Consider the following 11,814-nt stretch of genomic DNA (forward strand, 5'->3'; position numbering starts at 1 on the left):
TGAGTCTGTGTGTGTGTGTGTGTGTGCTGTGTAGTTGTGTAAGCGGAGCTCTAGATGGCAGTGCTGAATAGGCACAAACTCTCTCTGTCAGTCTGTCTTTAAATACTGAACCGAACTCAAGATCATCACACGCCTTCATTAAGAGCACAAACGCTTACAGAAAATTTACAGAAACTACAAATGCACAGAAGACAAGCATCACTGATAGGAGAAGAAAGAAAAATCTAGAAGAAACGGTGACGTTTAGCGAGTGTCATCTCTTTTGTTTGTGCTGTTGCACACAAACGCACACACACGCACACACACACACACACACACACACTGACACACACACACACACACACACACACACTCACTCACACACAACAATGATTTAAAGACATCTTAGTTAATTTGAGTCACAATGGCTGAAAAATGACAAATACAGTCACTAGTAATATGATTTATTTGCTTATCACTTTTGACAAATAGGTGGTGATGTCAACTGATGTTGTGTGGTCACAGTAAGGTGACAAAGTTTGGTGTAAATATGCCAAATAACTGCAGTTACAGCCTCAGTCATGCTTATTTATTTATTTGTTTGTTTGTTTGAAAATTGTTTGGTCAATCAAACAACTTTTAATAACTTTTTGCCGGCACGATCTGAAGATTTTGAAACAACACACTGACACACACACACACACACACACACACTCACTCACACACAACAATGATTTAAAGACATCTTAGTTAATCTGAGTCACAATGGCTGAACAATGACAAATACAGTCACTAGTAATATGATTTATTTGCTTATCACTTTTGACAAATAGGTGGTGATGTCAACTGATGTTGTGTGGTCACAGTAAGGTGACAAAGTTTGGTGTAAATATGCCAAATAACTGCAGTTACAGCCTCAGTCATGCTTATTTATTTATTTGTTTGTTTGTTTGAAAATTGTTTGGTCAATCAAACAACTTTTAATAACTTTTTGCCGGCACGATCTGAAGATTTTGAAACAATGGTCTTTCAACGAAATTCGACATGCTGACAAAATATGGTATAATTGATATTGTTGTTCTCGATATGACTCAAGGACTCTATGAAGACTAGCTTCATTTAAGGCAAAATTAAATGAAAAAGGCAAAATTAATCAAAAGCTATTAGCATTTTTTTTTTTTAATTCATTATAATTTTTATCTTATAATTGTCTAAACTTTTTGAGTACCTTCAGGACATGGTCCCAGTGTTTCGTAGCGATAAACTAATATGTTCATAAAATACAGCATTTTACAACAAAATTCAAAATGGCCAATGCCAAAAATGTGGAAAAATTGGGTGTCGTTTGACAATTTTATGAATTAATTTTATGATTTTTGGGCAAACCAAAAGTTCAAAAGTTATCAGCAAAAAGAGCCATTTTTCATATCACCTGACCAGTAGGTGGCGCATAATTCAAGAACGGGTAGGTTTGTCAAAAAGCTTTTAATAACTGTTTGCCGGCATGGTCTGAAGATGATGTGAGGAGTTGAAATGAAGACATGAAGTTGGACCATTTCTGCTTTGAGTGCTTCATCATGGATGAACTGGATAAGATGCAATATTTGTCAAACAGCCTACACAGATGTTTCAGCAGTTTTTATGTAGCAACAGAAACACTTTTCATTCAATACCTTTTGTAAGGAAGACTGTGTACAGTTGGAACAGAAGGACAGTTGAAAGATGTTAACATGATTTTTACTCCACTCATGCATAGCAGTGTCCTCTTCAACTGGGAATAAATTAAAGGACGTATGGTTCTCTAATCGGAAGATATTCAACAAAGACTATCTGTAGGGGTAGGAGTGTCACCTCACCATCTCTCTTTAACACTGAAGAGCTTCTTGACCCTTTATGGCTGTAAAACTGAACTTTGATATTTGTAATCTTTTGTCTGTGCTCTAAACAATGGCATATTTCATAATATGGTGCCCTTTAGTGGTACCATGCAATTTAAAGAAATGAGTGGGGTGGATATTTGGGATAAGTAAGCAGATTAATGTGTATGTGAATGAGTGAGTTACTAGCTTACTGACTGAATGAATGCTATTTGTTTTGTTTTTACGGATGTACAATTAGCTGGTTTTCATTGTTTATAATTATTTTTTTAATTTATTTAAACTTGTTTAGCGTTTTAGAGATTAACTCCTAATTAATTCCTAATGTGAACTCTTAATCTTACTTGTTCAGTGATTTACTGATGAACTGTGGGCTTTTTAACTCTTAGACGGCCTGCTAAAGAGCAGCAAATTACCAGTTGTATATAATAAAGGACTGGAAAAAAGTGAAGAGATTAAATAATACGTTATTTTTGTAGAAAGGCATCTTCTTATTTGAATTGTACCTGACATGGGTAGAACTTGCAACAAAAGTACTTTGTGTCTTTATGAAATAAATATGAACTCTTTTTAGGCATCTGTCACGGTTATGGACTTTTTGTTGTGTTTTCTTACGTTCCTGGTTCTCCTGCCCTGTTTACTTCTTGTTTCTGATCTTGTCATTCATTTCCTTGATTACGTATTAGTTTCAGCAGTGTCTTATTAATTTACACATTATATATACTTCCTGTTTAGTTCTGTTCTCTGCCAGCTATTTGCTTTATTATTGTGTGTGCTATGTTTATTCCTTGTGGATTTATAATCAAAAGTCTAAATTGGATTATACTCATCTGTCGTGAGTTTATTACAGCACTACACATAACAGTACCATTGATCATTTAATTTATTTTGTAGACAAATAAAATAAATATTACATAAAAAAGCTATAATTGTATAAATCTGCATTGCATTTATAGAGGTGCTACATACAGTATACAATAATTTTAAGCATTATGTTTTAAGTAAAGATTATGCATGCCTCTTACTGAAACCACAGTCAGAGCTCAGATACGAGAGCTGAGATCAAACTATCAGATAAACCAACAAAGATAAGCCAGCTGTAGAAAACAAGAAATAGCAAGACACACAGAAAGAGTGAGAGACGGAAATGGAAACGTTCCCATGAACACAACGCGGTAGAAATCTCCTCAATACATATATTTACGTAAGACATGATTGTTATTTTTTTCACTTGAAGTCATTAAATATGAACTGGCCTGGAATACAGACTAGAATGCATGAATGTTTTCAGACTGATGATTCTAAGTTGTTGCAGGCGATTCCTCTTAAAGAGGTAATAATCACGAGGAGTGCTAGTAATACAAAGCATGAGAGATGAGTTTTCAGCTCTTTCTTGATTGCCAGGGATTGGGCTCCAGATAGGGTTGGAAAGATCATCGCATTAGCAAGGAACAGTGTAGTCTTCTGGCGGGGATGCAGACTCATAAGAGAGGATGCAGGGAGGGTGCGGAGCCCGTGGCTGTCCTGTAGGCAAGTGTCAAGGTCGAGCGGGAGGCATAGGTGGCATTACGAGAACCTTCCTGTGTAAATGCTGTCTCGGGCAGTGCTCCCCTCATCTTTGAGGGTTGTATTTGAGCTTGCCTCTCCCGTTTGGCCCAGTACTTCCGGGTATCTGTAAACAGATGCTTGGAAAACTCTAAAATAAGTGCAGCACGTTAAGCTTTGCGCACTTTTCTACAAATCCACATAAGTGGTAAGTGTGCACGTTATGCTTTGCCCACTTTTCTAAAATCCACATAAGTGGTAAGTGTGCAAGTTATGCTTTGCCCACTTTTCTAAAATCCACATTTCATGTAGCAACAGAAACACTTTTCATTTAACATGAACTAACAAGGAACAACTATATTTATATTAACTTTCAGCAGAGAATCTGGTTAAAGTGTTGATACACCGGCTCCATTACTTTAGATTTCCAGAACTACTACACAACCTAGATTACAATATTCACCTCCATATAGTTATCACCCCAATGACACGGGCACATTTATTGGGTTTTGACATTCTTTGTAGGATTTCTGGTTGAACATTTTTGAATAATTTTCAAGAATGGACATTCAACCTGACAGCAATCTGGCTACTCTCAGATACACTCACCCCATATGTTCGTTCTCAAAGCACTGCTTCATGAAGTTTTGAAACCTTTGCAAATCGTTTGTTTAGAATCAGTGGATTGGAGCACTTATCAAACTGGACAAGTCACATCATTTAAGCTTCACTAAGTCATTACTGTTACTAAAACATTTTTAAAATGTCAATGATTCGCTGCTAGGTGGTGTGATTTCATGGCAAACATATATGAGCCAGTGTCTGATATGGTTTTAACTGATCTCAAGTCAGTTTGTGTACTTTTATAATTCATGCACTTTTTATTATGTACTTTTAATTTATTCAATATTGTTTGTATTTCTGCATCGTCGGTGCTCATTTCAGGACACATTGTGAATCACCTGACCAGAAAAACCCAACCAAATTTTACTGTAAAAATAAGCAAGACAAGGCCAGATGTTGTGGGTTATTAGCTAGAAAAGAAAATGTACATATCTGTCAATATCAGAAACATCTGTGCCATATGAATGATTTTTTTTTTTTTTTCCAAAGCAGGAGAAGCTGTGCAAAAGAAGGAAATCGTTTAAATGCCAAAAACACTGGAACAACTTTTGTAAACTCACAATAAATTAATTAAAATGTGCATTCTTACAAACCATACCTGGACCTTAAAACACATATACCACCATCCTCCTTCTCCAGAGTCATAACATTACTCCTTCAGTTTGCCAGTGTTTCATAGACAGCTTTAATGACAAACACGTGTGTATAATTAAAACGGTTAAGTGATAGTAAATGCATGTAAATGTCTGATTAACAAAGACCCTAACTAGAGGAATAAAGGCACTGATATTTAATGATTTGTGAATTACATTAAAAACATTACACTCTTGTGAAAATATTTGCCATTGTTTTGTAAAAGGTGTCATTATGTTTGGGCCCAGATCTCATTGCTTTTACACTGTTTTGACCAGCAGGAGTCACCAGTATGTGGTGTTTTTGAAACTGTGAATAATTGGGTTCAATTGATTCAAAGCTTAAAAAAAACTTTCTTTCCCACATCGCTGCCCATCAACCGGCTCTAATGCTGGGCATGATTGCAGCTAAAAAGGTAATGCACAAAGCAGGAATCAGATTTCACTGATCACGTGACGAGAGTAAGATTATGGTGGTTGATTATGTGCCAAAGTCAAAAGCAAAAGTGTCTATTTGGCAGTATTTTTTGGATTTAAACCCAATGCGTCCTGCTAACATTTTTGATGCAATCTGTAAACTTTATCTGATAAAAACGGCAGCACCCACAGATAACACCACATGAACGATGCTGCCAAAATGATATACCTGTGTTGTAACTCATGCCATCTGTCATATTTATTTAGCTAATAAAAGATATATGTTTAATATAAGCGAGATTGTCACTTTAGTGTTTTATAATTATGTTTTTTCAGTAAGAATAATGATTGATCCACCTTTTAAAAATATATACTGTATATATTTGGAATAATTTATCTTTATATATTGCTAACAGCAGCAGCGCAGTTTAAGTGTCTGTCGACAAAACCCCAAAAAAATATATATATATCATTTCCCATGTCTGCATATGATTCTATCTGAAGATAACTACAGTCTCTAGCTCTGTATAGTATGTGCACTGTGGCCCTTACTGTGTAACACAAATGGTTTTCAGTTTGCACAACCCTGTTTGTTACAGTACGACCAGAGTAGTACTACCAAACACAAGAATCATGTAACATGTTGAGGCCATTCAGAGCACTTCAGATAGCAAAACAGCAAATGCAAACAAGGTAAGATTCAGAAAGGAAAGAAAGGTTCTGTGTCTTGTCTTAAATCTAAGGTCATCACGGTCAAGAGCTGGAGAGCCTCAACCTCAAGAGGCCGCCATACAATGTGTCCAAACCATCATTTCAGTGTTCAGAGCGGAGATTTCAAGTGCACCCAAAAGCAACCTGAGTTCACTAAGAACATTTTTTGTGATTACTGACTCACTGCGTCCACAAGCAAGGCCGTCAGATCTTCTTTTTGCTCAGTACAGCTTGATAACTAAATGATAAAATGTTCTTTACTTAATGCCAAGTTTATTTCCAGGATTTGGTAAGAACTGTATCTACTGTTGACCACCAGATGGAGACATTTCAAACCACATGTCTTCATTAAATAATTCATCCAAAAACGAAAATTAATTTACTCACCCTTGTTCCAAATCCATATAATTTTCCTTCATCTTCGGAACACAAATAACATTTTAAATTAAGATTTCTGTCCCTCCACTGAAGGTCCACACACCCAAAACTAAAGCTGGAGTAAACGTTGGTTTGGTTGGTTTCAAGACGTTTCACGTGCGCTTTATATGATGAACTCATTTAATTTAGGCTTTTATTAAGAAATAAACATTGATCAACACAGAGTTTAACAACGAGTGGGACCTCAAATGTGTTTATGAGAACCGATGCGGTTTGTTCTCTTCTTCTTCTTCTTCTTTTTTTTTTTTTAATAGCAGGTGGCAACTAACTTTTAAGGTGCATTTTGCTTTGTTCTCGTGTCACGCATGCACGTTTAATCATCAGCAAGAACCAATTAGGTGTTTTTTTTTTTTTTGCGCATGCGCATCAGGCAACTACGGTTAAGCATACGTTTACCATATTTTATGTGCTCTCTATGCACTGTACGTGCTTTTATCAATGTAAATCTAAAATGCCCATTTTTTGGCCTTTGTTTCCTATTGACAATCTCTCTACAGTCCTCATACATGTAGCTACTATTTGCATTGCTTTGACAGTTCAGCTGTAGATCCCGCCTTCTTTCATGCCAAGTTTAGTTGAGTATGCACAATGCCTGTACGCTATTGGTCAAACTAGTTACCTTCAGCAAGTATGAAAACAATAGGAAACCAAAGCCAAAACCCAGACATTTTAGGCAATTTAGAAATCCCGGCCAGGACATGACCGCAAAACATTGACTCCCTGATCAATGTTTATGTATGAATAAAACCAAATGGTTAGGCAAGGGGTAGGCAAGTTTGGTTCTAGAGAGCTGCTGTCCTGTGGCTCATCAAACACACCTGAACAAGCTAATCAATGTCTTCAGGATTACTAAGGCCAAAGCCACTAGAAGGCAAGCCTGCAACCTTCAGCCAAAAAAGTGCAACGGCTAATGCTAATACTTCCGCGTTGGCGGTACGTGGGAAAGGAGACCAGAGGCCATTTTTTTCTGAATGGATGTCAATGGAGGAGATGCGTCACTACGCTGAATACACAGCTTTTTAGAGGAAACAGCTTATTGGTACAGGTACAATGCCTGTATGCCGAGATACACTGTAGTTACCCTTTTGGGTCTATCTTGTATGTTGTGTATTGATGTTGTTGTTGTTTTTTTTTGGTTATTTATTATTTGCTATTACACTTTGTAATATTATTTATATTATATTCTTTTAATTGAACTTACTGTACAGCACTTTGGTCAACTTAGTTGTTTTATTAGGTGCTTTATAAATAAAGTTGGAGCTGGAGCTTATCATTTAATGAATCGACAGCCTATTGGCTAATCTTCAACATGTTTTACACTAAGCAATACTTTTGGATTGAACTATTTTTAGCGTTTACACACAAAAAAAAATGCCGTTTTATTAGAGAAGTCACAGACTTTTTGCGACAGGTGGGATTTAGCTTAAGGCACTTCTCATTCATTCCTATGGCATCCGTAAACGGCGATTGAGTGTCGCACAACTCTGACTGAAATTCAGTGGTGTCAAGGCTGTAATGAGATCCAAGTTGACCTTTACACTTTCTCCAATAGTAAGTAATACAGACCCTCTCATCTCTCAATAGTAAGACAATCTCTGCTAAGGCTATCCACCTTATTCTTCAACGCGGAAGTAAGCCTATAAAACTGTTTACACAACAAACCTGTGTGTTCATAAATAATATAATACATTAAAATAATATGGTAAGTCACAGCAGTTTGCAATATAAAGCAGCAAAACGAGCTGTTTTGTACAGCTAAACATAGCTGGACGCGGATGACACCGGAAGCCAGACCAATATAAATTACAAATGGCCGCGTCCACTTTTACAGGAAGAATAAGGTGGATAGACAGGTGAGCTTTTTTCAGGGTTGGAGCTGAACTGGAGCAAGACAGCGGCTCTAGGACCTGGGTTAGGCCTATATGTGCTTCTATTCTTCTGTAATGTACTGCATTTCAACTTCTGACCACCAGATAGAGACATTTAACATGTTTTCATGAACTAACGGTATCGCTAAAAGTCTTGAACTGTGTCTGAGAAATAAGCCTCACTGGAGCAAGTGGTTAAGTATTTAAAGTAGTGAATTTAAGCTACTAAAGGTATCACAAGATTATTAGTGTTTGGGGATTTTATCTGACATTAAATGACTTGCATGTGACAGTTTAAGTAAAATAAGTAATCATAACTAAATGCATATTGCATAATGCATATCTAAAACGCGTGTAATGCAGAATGGTTTCAGTGTTTCTGCATGCAGCTGATGGCAGAGCAACAGTGGAAAGAGTGACTTCGACTCACTGCAGCTCTTGTTCAGCAGATGGGAGGGACTGCATGCCTGTTTCTCTTTCTCTCTCTCTCTCTCCACCATCAAACTCCTGCTTTTCATAAAACTTCAGACTGGGAAACACTGAAGCGATGGTTTCATTCGAGCAAAGGGATCGTGTGTCTGTGTGGATGTTCAGAAAACACAGAGCAATGTAGCTCAGTTCAGTTCAGTCCGGACGGCCGCGTGAAGTCATGGTGAGTCCAGCCCTATTTACAGGAGCCTTTACATTTGACATGAATTCATTTAGAATTGAGAAACGAATGAGAAACGACTTTAAAATAAAGGAAACGCAGGCGTTTCATCTTAAAGAGACAGAGCTGTGATAGCTGATACAAAGTTGCAAAAGTAACCTGTACAAACTTTTTCTGCTGAATATGCTTGAATCAGAGTCTGTTTAGCGTCTTCTTTCTGCTGTATTGAAAGGAATCGCTCTCTCTTTGTTTCAAACGACAGTATGTGTGATCCCTGCATACATTTACTATATTAATCAAAAATGCCATTGCTACTACAGTTATGCATATTGTTGGGAAACTGTGGCTGTATTAGCAATCACTGTTATCAAACTAAATAAATTACATTACAAAAGGCTGTTTGAAAAATAACCCATATTAATGTACTACAGTTTTACAGTGGTGATAATAAATGCAGTGATTGTGTTGGTGGAAATATGGTTACCATGGTAAATGGGAACAGGGTAGCGGTGAGTAGGAAAGAGCTGGAGGTGGGAAGTCCCCCTCATCCCATCTGAACTCATGAGGAAACTCTGCAGGACACACCGATCTGGAACAAACCCAGGACTCTGTTATGAAGAGACTCTGTTCGGGGTTTCTGGACTGTCTTTATAACTGTGTGTTTCATATGAATAGAATAGAATAGAATAGAATAGAATAGAATAGAAGTAAAACTAATAAAATTGAGTAGTTAAATACTGAACAGAGTTAAGTTGAATACAATGGAATTAATTGTAGTTAAACCAATAGAATATAATAGTTGGGAAAAAAACGTCAATGTTCAATTCATTGAATGGAATAGCTGAACCTAAGAATAAGTGGTGTGAAACAAATAGAATTGCATAGTTGAATGGGAGTAAATTGGAACTAATAGAATAGAATAGTTGGGTTAAATAAAATTAATGAAATTAACAGAATTGCGTAGTTAAATAAAACAGAAAAGGGCGAACTTGTTTATCACCGAACAACTTTTTTTCAATTGTGATTACTTTTCCATGACATTTTTCATATGAATAGAAAAAAAACCATAAGTGTGCAGTAAAACAAATATAACAGAAATTTGTAAAAATAAATAAATAAATATATATATATATATACATAGAATTAGTTATGTACAATAGAATTAAGGGAAGTGAAACCAGTGCAATATAATGAAAAAAAAAAACCACGAGTAAAGTTCAATGAATTTTAATGGAGTAGATGAATATAATAAAATAAGTATGATTTGAAACAAAAATGTATAGTATAAATGCATTGTTGAATAGGAGAAAAGTGGAACTAATAGAATAAAGTGGTTGGATAAATTGAATGAAAGGAACAAAATTGCATAGTTGAATAAAACAGAATAGAAGTAAACTTAAATCATTTTTAGGAGTGAAGTAAAACAATTATCATAGAAAATAAATAAAATAGTTAAAATAGAATTAAGGGAAGTTAAACAAATAGAGGAGACTAATTGAATAACATAGAAGAGTTCAACAAAGTAAAGTTCAACAAATAGAATAGTGTAGTTGAAAAAGTTTGGAGCGAAACTTAGAATTGCATAGTTGTATAGAAGTAAAGTGGAAGTAGTGAATATGATAGATGAATACAATACAATTATGATTAGAATAGATTAGAACAAAATTGCATAATTGAATAAAATAATAGACGTAAACTGAAACACATAGAGGTGAATCTTAGAAGTGAAGTAAAACAAATAAAATAGAAATTAGTAAAACCAATTTAATTAAGGGAAGTTAAACCGATAGAGTAGAATAATTGAATAACATTGAGTAGATAAAATAAAACAATTAGGAGTAAAGTTCAACAAATAGCATAAAACAGTTAAAGTAGTTTGACGCTGAAACATAATAGAATTGCATAGTTCTACATAATTAAAGTGGAATTAGTAGAATATAATAGTTAAGTAAAATAAAATTATTAGAATAGAATATGACATAATTTCATAGTTGAATTAAAAGAGTAAACTGAATCAAATAGAATGGAATATTTTAATAAGTGTAATTGGTTTCCACGACATTCATGTAGTATGACTGTGAGATTACACATGATAATAGAGTAATAGAGTTAATAGAGTGACAGCTCTAATGATGTTACTGCAGTCTTCTGGACATCCTGCATCAGACGCGTGTTACAGTGCATCTGTCGGCATGTATACAAATACAAACTGAGGCAGATGAGGGCCGGATACACAGAGAGAGAGAGAGAGAGAGAGAGAGAGTGAGAGACTGAGATTTTACTTTGAGAAAAATGAAAAGACGTGACGGTGGTTTGGGTGAAGTTGCATTTTCCACATAAGACCTGAAATAGAGGGAGATGATTCATTTTCAGTTGGGAGAGGTGAGAGTGCATGGAAAAACACATCAATTCACATCATTTTATTGAAAATGAAGAAATGAAGATCCACAAATGAAGAACGTCACAAGCAATTTGTCATATGAGCCAATAATATTCATAGTGCACAATGACTATAAAATAAATAAATAAATAATATTAGTTCATAAGCTAGATCAGAAGTGAAATGCGGATTAAAACAGGAGCATAAGCATACATTGGCTTGCATATTTAAACACTTATTTTACACTTAAACATGTCTGCATTCGTATTAGAAAACAAAACATCAAACCAAGTGCAGTTTATTTTAAAGACAGCACAGGCGAAGGAGTTTGCTGCATTAGAAATTGTAACACAATAGATACAGTGTGAAAAAGACAAGCATTGTGGCACTTTGTGATGGTTAGTGGATCACGTTGATAGTTACTGTAACTACACCTGTGTGAACCTGAAGACATGCACTAAACATCAGCAGAACACCTGCTGATTCACAGACATTGACAAAAAGAAAAGCATGGTTTGTATGGAGAAAAGCTCTGGCATTGTTTGTTTGCAGTTGACTCTTGCTTTGATATTTATTGTGCAATGATATTCAGATATTTGTCATCTGTGTCCAAGACAAGCTTAAGTATCCAAATTATTTTTGAGGCCACTGTAGATACACACATACACACAGGGCCGTTTCTAGCCAATTTGAC

General features: G+C 35.6%; 1 protein-coding gene across 1 annotated transcript in view; it reads left to right on the plus strand.

The window, feature by feature from the left end:
- The first annotated feature begins 8,618 nt into the window (after window positions 1–8,618).
- LOC107701365 (pleckstrin homology domain-containing family G member 4B-like) overlaps window positions 8,619–11,814 on the plus strand; it is a 23,754-nt gene continuing 20,558 nt past the window's right edge. Inside the window, exon 1 of the mRNA XM_016503361.1 lies at window positions 8,619–8,743. Coding sequence (XP_016358847.1) covers window positions 8,741–8,743 — 3 coding nt within the window. The 5' untranslated portion in view covers window positions 8,619–8,740. The remainder of the gene's footprint in view (window positions 8,744–11,814) is intronic.

This window comes from Sinocyclocheilus anshuiensis, unplaced genomic scaffold (assembly GCF_001515605.1).
Source record: "Sinocyclocheilus anshuiensis isolate Anshui unplaced genomic scaffold, SAMN03320099.WGS_v1.1 scaffold1347, whole genome shotgun sequence".
NCBI lineage: Eukaryota > Metazoa > Chordata > Actinopteri > Cypriniformes > Cyprinidae > Sinocyclocheilus > Sinocyclocheilus anshuiensis.